The 15,438-nt window shown below is 43.6% G+C and overlaps 1 protein-coding gene across 2 annotated transcripts in view; it reads right to left on the bottom strand.

Moving 5' to 3' along the window:
- Positions 1-835: 835 nt before the first annotated feature.
- The window catches only part of MAN2B2 (mannosidase alpha class 2B member 2), a 61,903-nt gene continuing 47,300 nt past the window's right edge, over positions 836-15,438 (bottom strand). For both annotated transcript variants that reach the window (XM_045018595.1, XM_045018594.1), the window contains exons 11-19: positions 14,550-14,806; positions 10,474-10,665; positions 7,896-8,148; positions 7,680-7,790; positions 7,378-7,570; positions 6,645-6,788; positions 6,029-6,141; positions 4,097-4,214; positions 836-1,077 (exon numbers count right to left, since the gene is read on the bottom strand). In XM_045018595.1, the coding sequence (XP_044874530.1) occupies positions 980-1,077; positions 4,097-4,214; positions 6,029-6,141; positions 6,645-6,788; positions 7,378-7,570; positions 7,680-7,790; positions 7,896-8,148; positions 10,474-10,665; positions 14,550-14,806 (1,479 nt within the window). In that variant the 3' untranslated portion in view covers positions 836-979. The remainder of the gene's footprint in view (positions 1,078-4,096; positions 4,215-6,028; positions 6,142-6,644; positions 6,789-7,377; positions 7,571-7,679; positions 7,791-7,895; positions 8,149-10,473; positions 10,666-14,549; positions 14,807-15,438) is intronic.

Below are 15,438 nucleotides of genomic sequence, written 5' to 3'. Positions count from 1 at the left end.
CTTTTTTCTCCCTCTAGGCAGGGAGACAGCATGCAATATTTTGCACCATTCTGCAGCAAGCAGAATTCACAGTTTCTGATGCAATTCAAAATACTAAAAATGACAGACCTGATTCTGATCTCAGTGACATGGGTTTAAATTTGGAGTAACTCCATTTCATTCAGCATATCTACACAGGTCTATATGACAGCACAATGAGGCACCATAGGGCCTCATTAATTAGAGCTGAGCAGATAATAGAGAAACATATTTCATTTTGTTTTAAAAAATCCAATTCTCTACGATGATGAGCATTTCTTTAGCTAATAAAGCACACCACTGTATGTGTTTTTAAAAAATAGGTTACCTTAAAATAAATGCAGTTCTTACTATTTGTAACTAACACTTCTATAACCCTAAATGTAATCCTTCACACGTAACTCCTTCCCAATATAATTATTAATGAACATTTCTCACAATCAGTGTACATGTCTGAACTTGGCAGGCAACTGTAGCTTTACGTTCTTTATGAGAACAAGAGACTAAATAATCCAGGCAAAGCCCACCATTTTTTAAATTTAAAAATAGATAGAACTGAAATGGATTTAACAATGCAAAGAAATACAGTCACAGCCTCCCAGTTTCATGTCCTGGCTGATACATTTGTACTGCAGTATAGATGGAGTCACAGTCAGTCAGATCTTTTCCTCTTTTTTTCTATTTTCAAGCTAAACACTTTCAATGTCAAGAAAAGCATGTTTTAAATAACTGACCTAAGAAAGTAAGGGGTCATTTCCTTTAAAAAGAAGCAAATGAGCCAGCAACTAATTTTGATGATTTAACCAAGTTTTACAGTTTATTACAGAATAATTATTCCTTCCATTTACAATACTAGGAAAAAGGTTCTCAAAACAGTTGCTTCATTTAAAAACAAACAAACAAACAAAAAAAACCAACAGCAGGTTATTCAACAGTTGGCCCAGGAATACTCTGCAAACTTTCATTGACCTTGAAAATACACAAAAAAGGTCCTAATTTCCTTTGGGTGAATAGTCACAGTAGAGTTTTCTGTGGTCTTCTTTGTATTACAGGAGAGCCCTATAAAATGCAAATAGGCAGGTGTTTATGATTTGTCATTTATTCTGAAAAACTTTATTTCAAATCAAATGCACATAGTATTTTGCTGTCTCAACATTTTTGATCCACTTATGTTTGAACAGATTTTCTTTTCTAATTTAAACAGCTGCACCTATAACTCTAAGGAACACACATTCATAATTTTAAAATATACTGTACATTATTCACCTGTCACCCTTTGCCTCATGCTACTGATACTAGTTCCACCCTAATGATACACTCAGGCAGAAAAAAAGGTGCACATTTCCAGAGTGTCCAGGCTAATGGAGAGAAAAATCCAACACTTAATATTCCAAAACTGCTGCTTTACTGAGGTGGCTCTGCAATTCACTTAAGCCTGCACTAAAAAATTAAATCTGCTTCACTACGTCACTCAGGAGTGTGAAAAATCCACATCCCTGAGCGTGTAGTTAAGCCAACCTAATCCCCAGTATAGACAGAACTAGATCGATGGAAGGATTCTTCTGTTGACCTAGCTACCACCTTTCTGGGAGGTGGATTACCTATGCCAATGGGAGAGTCTACATTGTCACTCTAGGGAGAGTCTACATTGAAGCACTACAGCAGCGCAGCTGTGACATTGTAGCATTTTAAGTGTAGACGAGCTCTTAGTGTCTTACCTATGTTTGCCTACATTTCTCAAGGTCATGCAGTCAGTGGCTTGGCCAAGATTACAATTCAAGAAACTCTTTTTTTATATTAACATTCAATATTAACTACTGCAACTTCTGTGTACCTTAAACCATAACTCAAAACCCAGAACCACAAATAAAGTAAGATGCTTAAAAAAAGGAAAAAAACGCAATAGAGGTCAGAAACAAAGTAAAATACCGCCACCCGAGCCTCTGTGCAATACAACAAATACACAACCACAAACGAACTTGAAATTAGTCCAGACCACACAGTTTGGATACGGAACTCAACTTCCCCAAAGTCTGTGGGTTTTCTGATCTGGGTTTCTAACCACCTCTTATACGAATTATGGTAAAAAATAAACAAATGCACCAACTTGGGTCTGAGCGTTACTGTGATAGATGCCTCAGACACACTCCAATGAATATCCAAGGGAAAGACATTCTAGAGTCAAGGACGCTCAGTGCAGAACACTGACAATCCAGTCCTCTGTCCAAGATTGCACCTACTGAGAGTCGGTGCACAGAATGGACAGTGCTCACATAATGAGCAACTATTCAATATTTTGTTTTATTTCCATTGTTCAGTATGTGGCTCCAGGCCTTATTTACTGCATTATACAAACCCTGCTCATTGGCTTTCCTATGGTGCACATCACTACAGTATCTAAGTGCTTCAAAAACATTGTTATCTTCTCAACACCCCTTTGAGATAAGGGGGGAGGGGTATTATCATCGCCATTTTTACAGATGGGAAACTGAGAAACCCTGAGATTAAGGTCAAGTACCCCAACTTTGCATGCCTAATTTGAGACACCTGGATCTGATTTTTCAGAGCACTTAGCATTATATAGTATTTCTATGTTCAAAGTACAGCTCCCATTGACTTCAGCTGCAGATGTAAATGCTGTACTTCTGAAAATCAGGTCCCAGTCTCAAATCAGGCACCCGAAAAATGAGGAACATACCATTAGTGACTACAGCTGAAAAGTTTGATATAAGTGACTTGTCTAGCATCACATAGGAACTCTGTGTCAGGGACAGAATGCTAAGCTTCTTACCCAGTTCTATTCTTGTGGGCTTCCAGTCTCCACAGGTTTCTCATCCCTGTCCCAGTCTCCTTGCCCAACCATTTCCAGTTCCACTACAACTCCTCCTCCCACCTCTTTGCCCAGTTAGTCCCATTTCCCCCCTTTCATTTCCTTGTCTGTACTGTCTCTCCTGGCTTCCAGTCACTCTCTACCGCACCCACATTCCTTGTCCCCATTGGCTCCCAGCTTCCCTCCCCAGGCTCCTCCTCCAGTCTCAGCATCGGGCTCCCTTGGCTCCATGTCCCAGTCTCTTTGCCCAGCCAATCCCTGTTCTTTTCCCGTACCCTGGCTCCCCATTAGATCTGTCTCCCCTCACTCCATTGGCTCCCCGTCACAGTCTCCTTGCCCAGCCAACCTCAATTTTGCCACTCTCCCATCCCATAGTTTTCCTTTCCCTTACATCCTCCCCAGCCAGCCTCCAGTATCCCACCCTCCCCTCAGAATCCTTGTCCCAATCTACTCCCCTACCCTTCCTCCAAGGACTAGCTCTTGTCACCCTCTGCTTTTGAATCAGGTTGCTTCCTCCTCCATGGTGCCTGGGCCCAGTAGGAGAGTCACTGAGAGCACAGGAGAGACAGTCTTGCTGCTCTCAGTACCAATGCCTGGATCTAGCCTGGTTCACAGCAGCCCAGAGAAGCAATTGCAGAGAAAATCCTGCTCTGCCCCAGATAGGAGCATGCTCAGTACAGATGGAATGTATGGGGAATTTAGCTGCCAAGTTTTAGCAAGTCTCCCAAGCACGTGCAATCTGCAGTGTTTGGCCAAATGTGGGCAGATTTTCACAGGCCTGGCAAAAGGGATATCCTTCAAAAGCCACTCAGCTGTCAAATTTCAAGTTCCTGCTCTAAAGTAGGGGGCTGGCTGAACTTCTCAAAGACGAGGTCACCACCATTTTTATCACACGTAAAACTACATATTTTCCCTGAGCCTCATTCTCAGAAATAGTGGAATCATTTTGGCTGAAATTTATGAAGAACATTTAGCCTGAGGCAGACACCCAATATATAAAGTTTCACACAAACAGTTAAAGTTTGGCAAAGTTTTGAGCAATGAAAACAGGGTCTTATAATGGGAAATGTTAGGCAAACTTAATAATAGGCTGTGCTACCAACCCGACCTATAACAACTCTTTTAGGTCATTTCAATCTACTCAGTGAGACTGTTTCTTGAGCTGCAACATCCAACGAAAATACCATCAACGTCCTGTCAAGAGCTTGGGGCTTGAAAAAAGGAAACAAAATCTAGTTTCCCACCCACCTTTGCTTAGATGTTGTGCTGATTTCCATTTCCATCGCTCCAAAGTGTTTATGTCCCAGGTCCCTGTGAGCGACCGCTCTTCCACCAACTCCACTGTTCCCAACCCTTTCAGCAGAGACTATATAAAAACAAACCCAAGATATCCAATTAATGTTACTTAAGGGAATGCCTACTGCAGCTCTCATCTGCTCAGTGAGCAGCTGGGCAAGGGTAGAATTTTGATCTGTAATCTCAAAAGATTTAACACTCTCAGCAATTACTATCAGAGCTGTGTATACTTTAAAACCACTACAGATGATTCAGCACAAATGAATCCCCTCTTTTTAAGTCACCAGAGCACTTATTAGATAGACTCCTCATTGTTCTTATTAGATACTGTGTTCTTAACACTGAGGAGGGCAGCCTCCTCTTTTGGGTCAACTGCCACATCCCCAGTCAAGCAGAAATCCCATGTCAGGCGTTATATCTTCCCTTGTGTTCCCCAGCCAGGATTTGTGCTGTCACAATCACAATCTCCTATTGAAAAATAAAATAAAAAAAATATCGCTGCTCAAACAATCAAAAGGGGAAACTGTCTACAGGAGACACAGTCAAAGTGATCAGACACATATTGCTGTCAAATACACAAAAAACAACTGAGGAAAAAAAAGAGAAAAAAATAACGTTTACCTTCTCTAAACTTTTTACATTTCAGTAATCTCAGGTGCTACTTGTAACAACATTAAACACAAAGAAATCACAGATGGGCATCTATAACATTCAAGTTATCACAGCAAATAGTACATTAATATCTACACAATAGGCCCAATCCTACAGATGCTTGTGCACATTTTTCTACTGTCAATGTGATGGCTGTTCAGCTCGGGTAAAGGCTAAGGCTGCGAATCATTCACGGAGGTCACAGCTTCCGTGACTTTCTGTGACCTCCGTGAATTTTGCAGCACTGGTGCGGCTAACCCCAGGACCACCCCAGCAGCTGGGGAAGCCCAGGGCAGCCACACCGACCGCTGCTCTGGCAGCCCCAAGCAGCTGGTTCCCAGTGCTGCCCTGGAGCAGCAGTCCGGGCCCAGTGGTGGTGGGGCCCCGGGTTGTCCCCTGCCCAGACCAGCAGCAGCCACGTCTGGACCAACAATGGCAGGGTTGCAGGCCGCCTCACCGCCCGGACCAGCAGCGGCAGTGGGGCCATGGATCGCTCCCCACCCCAGCAATGGCAGGGAGCCCCAGGCCGCCCCCAGCTGCAGCAGGGCCCCAGGTTGTCCCCTCCAGAAGAGGCGTCGTCCTGCGCTACCTTCCCACCCCAGGAACAGTCTTCAGGAGCGCTCCCCTCCCAGCAGGTAAGATTTAGTCACAGGTATTTTAGTGGACAGGTCTCAGAGCAGTGACTTTTTGTTTATTGCCCATGACCTGTCCATGACTTTTATTAAAAATACCCACGACTAAAAACGTAGCCTTAGTAATGGCTATTGTGGTGAAGGGTAGGGGAAAAAATGAACTCTAATCTCAGCCAGAGGCAGAGTTTTGCCAGTAGTCTCAGTAGCAGCATTACTGGGTCCATTTTTTGAGTAGTTTCCAATTAAAGGAAGAGGAAGGTTATGTTTTTTGTAACAAGATTCCTCTTCAGCAGTCAAAGATAGGCTGAGGGTTTATCTACATGGTGGGGTAATGTGTTCTACAGAGGGTGATTTCTAAAGCATGCTAATGTGATGCACGGTATCTGGTCTGTGTATTAAAGGTTCTCTATTGCACTTTAACATAGTGCAATTTGAAAAAGTTCTACATTAAAGCACACTTTAGTGCACACCAGAAAGTTCGACATGGGCCAATTAATGCACAATACATTAGCGCATTTAGAAATCACACCTCAGTAGGGTGCATTACCCCACTTTGTAGACAACCCCTAAGCGGTGCTTTAGCAGGAGTGATTAATTTTACTTTTAGATTCACTGTTGCAGGCTTTGATAGCACAGGATCCTCTCCCACTTCATACATATGCCTGATTCTTAGAAGTACACGTCTGAAGTCTGCATCCTCTTGCTTTCGTATACCTAAAAAAACCAAAACAGGTTTTATTATTTAATGCTAAAAACTCAAGGTTTCTGTTGGAAGTTACTCACCTCAGATGTCTTGTCTTAAACTAAGATTTCAGGAAGAGATTTTCAAAGGTACAAAATACAGGGGAATGTCCAACTCGCATTGACTTATGTACATCAGTAGAATCTGAAGGCCTTAATCCAGCCCAAGCTCCATTGTGTAGATGCTGCACAGACATCTAGTAAGAGACAGACTCTACCTCAAAGATCTCACGGGGGATATTTTCAAAGGGAGTTGGGTGCTTAAATGACCCTTATACTTGTTGAGGCAGGGTCTGTCTTTATTATACGTCTGCGCAGCACAGAGGCTTCTGACCTAGTTCAGGTGCTACTGTAATACAGATAATTAATAACAATAGTCACAAAATAAAGGAGGTAGAGAAAAATAGCCTTTGTAAGTGTTACACACTGAGTAATCTCCATCTACAAATGACTTACTGCTAAAAAAGAGAACCTACCTTTGTAAATATTCTGTAGCTGCTCAGTGTGGTTGGAGCTGTATGTCCACCCAGGAATGCTTAGAGTCTGGAGATGTAGGTTAGCTGGGAGGGTTACAGGATCTCTCTGAACAGAATGACGTTCTCGATGCAGCTTTGGTTTGTCTGAATGTGAAATAAATTTAAAAAAAAAAAACTATCATGTAATATGGTTATGTCAAGAAAGAGGACCCAGGCCAGCGGCACCGCGCTGCTTTTGGAGGGGAAGAGTGTGCCCTCCCGCCGTCTGAACTAGACCAGGAGTGGGTGAGGCACTCTCTCTTCAGATGTTCTGAAGTACTAAGCTGAAAGCAGCATGACTTGAACTGGCTGAAAAGTATATTAGTGCCCAGTAAAGCACGCTTCATCAAGCCTGGCTGCTGCTATTCCACTACGCGTCTTTTTTATTTGAAAGATGTTTTAAACTTGGACTCAAAAGTTCTCTTAGTTAGCTACTGTGGCCAAGATTTTCAGCCAATGGATGCCTAGAGTTAGAGTCCTAAATCTACAGAGCCAGGCACATGAACAGTAGCCCCATTTTCAAAGGTGCTGATCATCCAGCACCTCCTCTTAAAGGGCAATGAGAAATCGTGGGTGCTCACCTTGGAAAAGGCGGGCCAGCTGTTTAGGCACCTAAATATAGACTTAGGAGTCTGACTTTAGGCAAAACAAAGGAACAATTCTTAGTTTTAAAAAAGGTAAGTAGAACAGTTACCTGTTAGCTCTCCAAACATAACAACTGGTCTGTGTTCTAAAGCCAGAGCACTTGACTGATACAGAACATCAGCGGCCGGCTTAGTTCCTAAAATGAGCCAGAACATTGGCCGAACCACTGAGGTGTCATTCAAAGTGAGATTGTAATTCAGGTCCCACTCAAGGTTATTCCACAGTCTCCTATGAAGCATCACCTGCATGATGAAGATAAATGTCAGAACGGTCATCAGCCATCATGCTTTATTCAGATCACAGGGAGCCATGAAATTACTGTTTTATTGTAAAAACATTTTCATTCATTACCTCCACTTGCCCATTTCCTTGACTTGAGACACCATGAGATCTTTCTGCAAGCAGAATCAGCCTCATGCCGTCATCCTCAATGTAGGCAGTCTGGACCATAGGATAATAGTTCTGAAGACACACAATAAATCAAATGACAAAAACATTAAGTTTGTGCAACATAACGGAGCACGAACAGCACACACACTTGATTTTGGATTACAGCTTTATACCTACCCGAGCCACGCTATTATTCACAAAGGCCTTGTATGGTCTCTTCTGCATCTGGTAGCCATTGTTGTCAGCGTGAAGTGTCTGCTTAGTGTTTAAATTTGTGCTTGTTCTGAAGATTGCCTCACGATTTAGTTCCAAAGGTCCAACCCTGTATTCTTGCTCTATCCTGTGGCAAAGCAGCTTGTCATCATAACCTCCTGGTACACTGTAGATTCTTGAATATGCCACATACATGTAATCCTGAGCAGTTATATTCCTACAAAACAAGAGAGTAAATAATGTGAAGTTTAGCAAGTTAAACTAATATTTGATTAGTTATATCAGATCAGTTTGTATTATTAATAAACCTGCAGTATTTTGTCTGGATTTCATCTGCTTTGTGTAACTAGTGAAATGATTTTTAGCTTTTCAAATTTCAGAGATCCACTTTGTATAAAGGGAAGTTCTACAGTATTCCTTGGTGTTCCAGGTGCTGTGTGTGTGTGTGTGGGGGGGGCATTCATTTTATATCATGTTCTTATTTTGGATTGTTTAAAATTATAGCTATTTTTCTGTCATTTCTCCTTAATACACTCTTAAGTGGAAGGATATTATCTTGTTTTCACTCTCAGTCATAAGTATAGACTACAGTAGACACTTCTATTACTATAGAGCAAAAAAAAATAATTCTTTACATACAAAATGAATATTATTCAAATGGAAAGTCTATCTAGAATATATTTACTTTCCAGTTGAATTGCTACACAGACAAGTATTGTAAATAGCAATTTAAACAATATGTTTACATTCGGGGAAAATATAAATAAACCTGAGTTCAGTTTTCCCATCTAAAGTACATGAATTTTCATATACAAATTCCATTTTATATCTTCTATGTGTACAGTAATTCCAAATCTTTCTTGACATAATAACCATCCTTGCATTGCAATTTCACTTAAAGTAACAGAAAACTTCAATAAAACCACCATCAGCTAAAAAAAATTAAAAGGTAGTTGACTGTAAATACTCTTAAATAGAGAAAAAGTAGCTAGTTCTTCAGAGTTCAAAGAAAAGAGATCTGAATGCCTCATTGTTGGGAATTCAGTCCCCTTTTTTGTCTTTAATTAGCTCTTTTTCCAATGTGCAGATAGCAGTTTGTACTCTAATTAGAGACCTGTCGAAATTCAACCAAAATAGAAGATTCATGATCTCAGCAGACTTGAATCTTGTTTTTGAATTGCACAGACACTCCATGTTAAAAACAAACCAACCAACCCACAACTGAACACACATTTCTAACTTTCCTCACCTCAACAACAAAACCCACAGTTGCACCATTAAACTAGGTACTTAACCAATGTCTTCTTCACTAGTCACATGTTAAACGGAATCCACTAAGAGTTGTACAACACACGTATGTCATTGTTTAGAGATGAGTGTATAGCAGTGGCCACCAACCGGTCGATTGCGATCGACTGGTCGATCCTAGAGGATCTCTCAGTTGATCGCAATCTCCAATGGTAGTGGGGCTGCCACTAACACAAACTCCCTGATTACCTCCTGGAAGCAGCCAGCACAGTCACGGGGTGACAGGGGTCTCCCTCTGCATGCTGCTTCTGCCTGCAAGCACTGCCCCTGTAGCTCCCATTGGCCAGGAATGGGAAGCTGAGGCCAATGGGAGCTACAGGGGCGGTGCTTGCAGAGAGGGGCAGCATCTAGAGCCACATGTGCCCCCCCAGGGACGCGCTGGCCCCTTCTGGGAGTGGTTTGGGGCTGGGGTAGGCAGAGAGCTGCCTTAGCCTTGCTGTGTCTGCCGTTGACCAGAAGCTGCCAGAGGTAAGTGCTGCCTGGCGAGAGACCGCACCCCAAACCCTAGCCCCATCCTGGAGCCAGCACCCCATACACCCTCCTGCACCCTGAACCCCCTCCTGCACCCCAACCCCCAGCATGAGCCCCCTCCTGGAGCCAGCACCCTGTACCCGATCCTGCACCCCAACCCCCAGTTCTGAGCTCCCTCCCAGAGTCAGCACCCCAAACCCCTGCCCCGGGCCTGACCCCCTCTTCCAGAGGCCAGCACCTGTACCCCCTCCTACACCCCAACACTCTGCCCCTGTCTGGAGCCCTCTCCTGCACCCAACTTCCTCTCTGAGCCCGCAGCCCCTCCCGCACTCCAATCCCCAGTCCCAGCCAGGGGCCTCCTCCTGCACCCAAACTCCCTCCTAGAGCTTGCACCCCTCACTCCCTATTGCACCCCAACCCCCTACCCCAGGCTCAGCCCAGAGTCCCTTCCCACACTGCAAACCCCTCGGCCCCAGCCCAGAGCCCTCACCCCCTCCCAAATCCCTACCTCAGCCCGGTGAATGTGAGTGAGGGTAGGGGAGAGCGATGGAGAGAAAGGGGGGGATGGAGTGAACAGGGCAGGCCTTTGGGGAAGAGGCGGGGCCTCAGGGAAGGGAGAGGGTAGATCCTGGGTTGCCCTTAGATTCAAAAAGTGATCTTTGGCGTAAAAAGGTTGGAGACCACTGCAGTACAGGATTACTCCCACATGTGTAAAGAGGATGAAAAATTCAAGTGAGGTTCAATCACACCCAAGTACCTTTACCTGTAAAAATATTGCCTGATCTCTCTCACTAGGTTTCCAGAAACAACTTCTAGTCCCACTGCTTTTGATTCTTCAACAGCTGATCCATTTGGGGTAAATAAGTAGTTATCTGAAACGGGCCCCTTCCTCACATCTCCATTCACATGATATTCAAGAAACTCCTGAGTTACTTCAACAGTCTGGTTAGTCTTCCTGTAAATTCATAAAGGGGAAAATTTATTATACAGATATACACTGTGTAAGTATTATCTGCAACGCTTAATTGCAAGGGGAATGAGGATGAGAATCTTGGAAAATATCTGTTTCTTTAGCTAAAATGAATAATGAATAATTAAGGGGGCGCCTGGGCAGACATGGGTGCTCCTGGCCAGTCTCGGTGAGGTTGGTTGGGTGCGCTTGGACAAAAATGGAAATGACTCCAGGTCATTCTCTTCTTAAGTTTCGTCTAATGGAGATTCAGTCCTGCCTGGAACATCATGCCAGCTGGAGGCTTCTGCCTCAGGCTGCTCTCCTAATCGGCAGCACCGTGTGGTCGCACCTACCCCAGCCTACCCCTTGCTCCCATGGCTCATGAAGCCTGGACAGCAGTAAGGAGCGGTTCAACTATAGGCTGAGAAAGTGCAGAATGGTGGTAGAATGTGTCTTTGGACGTTTAAATGCTCACTGGCGCAGTTTACTGACTCAGTTAGACCTCAGCAAAACCAGTAATCCCATTGTTATTACTGCTTGCTGTGTGCTCCACAATATCTGTGAGACGGAGGGGGAGACGTTTATGGGAGGTTCAGGCAAATCGCATGGCCGCTGATTACACGCAGCCAGACACTAGGGTGGTTAGAAAGCACAGCAGTGCGTGCTGTGCATCGGAGAAGCTTTGAAAACCAGTTTCATGACTGGCCAGGCTACGGTGTGAAAGTTCTCTTTATTTCTCCTTGATGAAAACCCACCCCCTTGGTTCACTATACTTCCCTGTAAACCAACCACCACCTCCCTCCCCCCACTTTGATCTCTGCTTGCAGAGGCAATAAAGTCATTGTTGTTTCAAATTTATGCATTCTTTATTAATTCATCACACATATGGGGGGATAGCTGCAAGGTAGCCTGGGAGGGGTGGGGGAGGACGGAAGCACAGGGGTGGGGTAGCTGTTGGGGCACCCCCTAGAATGGCATGTAGCTCATCATAGAAGTGGCATGTCTGGGGCTCTGACCCGGAGTGGCCGTTTGCCTCTCTGGTTCTTTGGTAGGCTTCACACGGCACTGCTGCGGGTCCCTGTTATAATCTCTGTCCTTCATGCCCTTGGAGAGTTTTTCAAATATTCCGGCATTTCGTCTTTTGGAACGGAGTTCGGATAGCACGGATTCATCTCCCCATACAGCGATCAGATCTAGTACTTCCTGTTCGGTCTATGCTGGAGCTCTTTTGCGATTCTGGGACTGCATGGTCACCTGTGCTGATCAGCTCGCCATGCTGGCCAAACAGGAAATGAAATTCAAAAGTTTGCGGGGCTTTTCCTGTCTACCTGGCCAGTGCATCTGAGTTGAGAGTGCTGTCCAGAGCAGTCACAATGAGCACTCTGGGATAGCTCCCAGAGGCCAATACCATCAAATTGCATCCACACTACCCTAAATTCGACACAGCAGGGTCGATTACAAAAATCGACAAAAATGGCTTTGTTGTGTGGACGGGTGCAGGGTTAAATCGATCTAACACTGCTAAATTCGACCTAAACTCATAGTGTAAACCAGGGCTCAGTGATTATGAAGCTCTGTCAGTGTTAACATTATTAATGGGCCATTTGTGTGTAAAGCATTAAGTTCCCACAAAACCATTAGCAGTTCTGCCACAGTCATTGACTCAGACATAGCAGGAATTAAGACTGCATGCAGTAAGTTGGCTCAACCGGAGGCTGACACTTTATTGAAGTTTTAAACCACCTCAAACACTAACTATCTGCAAAACGGTCCAGTGTGGACATCCAGCTAAATACCATGGGGGGTGGAGTGGGGGAAAGAAACAGGGCCACAGGGGACGACTACCTTTCCCCGCCATTTCAAAACAAGCCTTATGGTATTGAACACCCTTGCTGATACCCCTACTACCCTTTCCTCGTATGAGGGTTTATACAGGGATGGTGTGCCCCATCAGACACAAACTACCATACATCAGCAGGGGGTGGAGAAAAGTTATAGAGAGGGACGGGGAGAAGAAGAGCCTTCAGATATAGTGTTTATTTATGGATTCCTCAAGCTTTTCCCATGCCAAGGGACCTGCCAAAACTTCAACAGTGAACTGTAACATTTCAATATCACACACCACAATAACAGGCCTGAGCCACACAAATGCAGATCTGGGTTCACAGTTTCTATCCTCCAAATTATTAAGGTTGGTGTTTGAATCCAGATTTTTATTTTATCTCCATTCTAGAGAGAGGGCCCAATTTTAAAATGTGGACATGGAATCTGATCTCTCTCATTGTTCAGATCCAGAGCTTTGGTTCAGGCCCATCTCTAATAATAATATAATGCTTATCACTTTCCATCTTCAAAGTACTGTACAAACATTAACTAGTAACCAGTTAATCCTCCAAATACCCCTGTGAGGGGAATGATTCTAAGAAAAAACACCTCTGGGAATGAGATCCAAGATCATTAGTAAGATGCATGTGCTGCCTTGAAAACTATAGGCTTGATCCATCTGCTGGTGTAAATCAGCGTTAACTCCACTGAAGTCAAAGGAGCTAAGGCAATTTACACCATATGAGGATCTGGACCTGTAAACCGACAGATGTATTCAGTTAGCTTGCACTCGGTCAGTTTTTTGGGTTTATTTCCTTTTATTTATGCTTAAATAAAAGGAATGTCAGGTTCACTTTAAGAAGTTCTCTACGTTCCCATCCTAGAGCTAGCAGTTTTAGAGAACACAGTAGGAATTACTGATGGGGGGAAGAGCACTTGGCTATTGTTACATCATGAGAGATCATATAAATTCACTGTAGATTCGTATTGTATCTGTAACAGGATGTACTGGTGTAAGAGGAAAGGGGGCCAGAAGACCCCATTTCCAGGGTATTGGAATAAACAAAGACCCAGAAAATGACCTGGTAGCAGAAGTGAGGAAGCAGGACTGGGGTACTGGGAGTTGGATGAGAGGGGAAAACCCCCAGGACACTGTTCCTTTAAGGGCCCAGGATCAGGAGCTCTCTAGTGTGGGGTGGGGCAGGTTTCCCCTCTCTCCTAGCAATCAGGAGGACCATTCTGGAGGAGGGCAGTATATAGACTGCCTTCTCTCCCAGAACAGGGGAGACACTAAAGAAGAAGGAAGCCAGGGCCAGAGGGCTGAGCTCCGGACAGAAAGGGTTGGCACTGATGGCTTTGGGTGGTGCAGATTGGCACAGGAAGAGCTCTCAGCATGGCAGAAGAACTGGAGCTAAGTATGAACTGTTGAATTGTGTTTATGGACTTCATGTTGGGGGCTCACTGGGAATTATTTTGAGATTAAGGACTCTGAGGACTGCATGAACTTTATTTGAGGTTAAACCAGCCCTTGGAAGGGGTGCTGTGAACCACATCAGAGAGTGTGTGGAGTGTTTAAGGGTCCATCAGAAAGGGCTAATGAGCAGGGTGCTTGCAAAGCCATAAGGGGCGACCTGGGCACCCTGTTATAGTATCTATTAAATAGAATCGATCTCCTAAAGTTAGTACATTATAAAATCTAAGTTAGTTAACCATAATATTTTGGGGAAGTTCTATGGCCTATGCTAATCAGGAGGTCAGACTAGATGATCACAGTGATTCCTTCTGGCCTTGGAATTATGAATCCATGAATATTACCCTGACTACACAGATTCAATCCCACAGGGGAAAAAAGCATGATCTAGGAATAAGACCATTCATTTGCTCGCTTCACAAAATGAGCAGAAGGGAGAAGTTGTCAAGTCCTCTGATTGTAAAGCACTCTTGTTAGTCGTTAATTCTCAGAGCATAATATGTGATCAAGTACCTGGATTTCCTTTTTTAAAAATGGTTTTGTTTATCCTAAAATGCTGTTTGACTAAAATTAAAAATGATGGTAGCCTCACCTGTCAGTAATGCTGTGCATTAGATTAGTATTTTGGTCCAACATCACTGTGTAGCAGTCGTTAAGCACAGGAATCAGCCATCTACTCTGACGATCAGCATGCTTTATGACTTTTCGTCCATATTTAACTGATCTCGCAATGAATGCAGATTCCTTGTCAGCTGATAACTTAACACTGTATCTTTGGTAACTGAGACCACTTAGTGTGACAAGAATATACAAATCGTAGGTCGAGGGGGATTCTGCTGAGCTTTGGATCTGCAAGTTGAGAGAGAGAGAATGATACTGTATTTCAGACAGAGCTAATGGGTATATATGTCTAATGTGCATATCTGTAAAGTCTCACCTGGTATTTTCACAGGAGAATTTCCAAACATGTCCACCTTTAAAATTTAGAATTATGATGTTCTTTTGTTCTGTTTTGATAAGGGGGGAGTTATTTAGCAACCTCAATTTAAGATTCACAGTTTTGTTTGGGAATTAATATTAGTGTCAAACTATGAGATTAGATAATATTTTAACCAACTCCTTGCCAACATGAAACCAAAGCTATTGATTTAAATCAAATCCATCTTAAAATACCAGTGTAATTGAAAAAAACAGAAACAAACACAAACCTCCCTTGAAACTAACAAAAAACGATGAATGACAGAAAAATGATTGGAACGTCTGGGGGATTCCTCAGAGGCTGCCTACACACTTCAAAATTGTGTTTTAAATCACTGTTTCCTAAACAGTGGATCCCAGCCTACCAATGGTCATGGAAAGGTTCTGGATCGGTCACCATACCTAGGGCTGGATTAACCTATCACTGGGCCCTGGCCTAGACAAACATACAATTCTTCCAGCCTGCTGACGATGTGGTGGGTGAAGAGCAAGGCTGCCGCACA

The sequence above is a fragment of the Mauremys mutica genome, chromosome 5, assembly GCF_020497125.1.
Source record: "Mauremys mutica isolate MM-2020 ecotype Southern chromosome 5, ASM2049712v1, whole genome shotgun sequence".
In the NCBI taxonomy this organism is placed as follows: domain Eukaryota; kingdom Metazoa; phylum Chordata; order Testudines; family Geoemydidae; genus Mauremys; species Mauremys mutica.
This window is presented reverse-complemented; position numbering and strand designations above follow the sequence as displayed.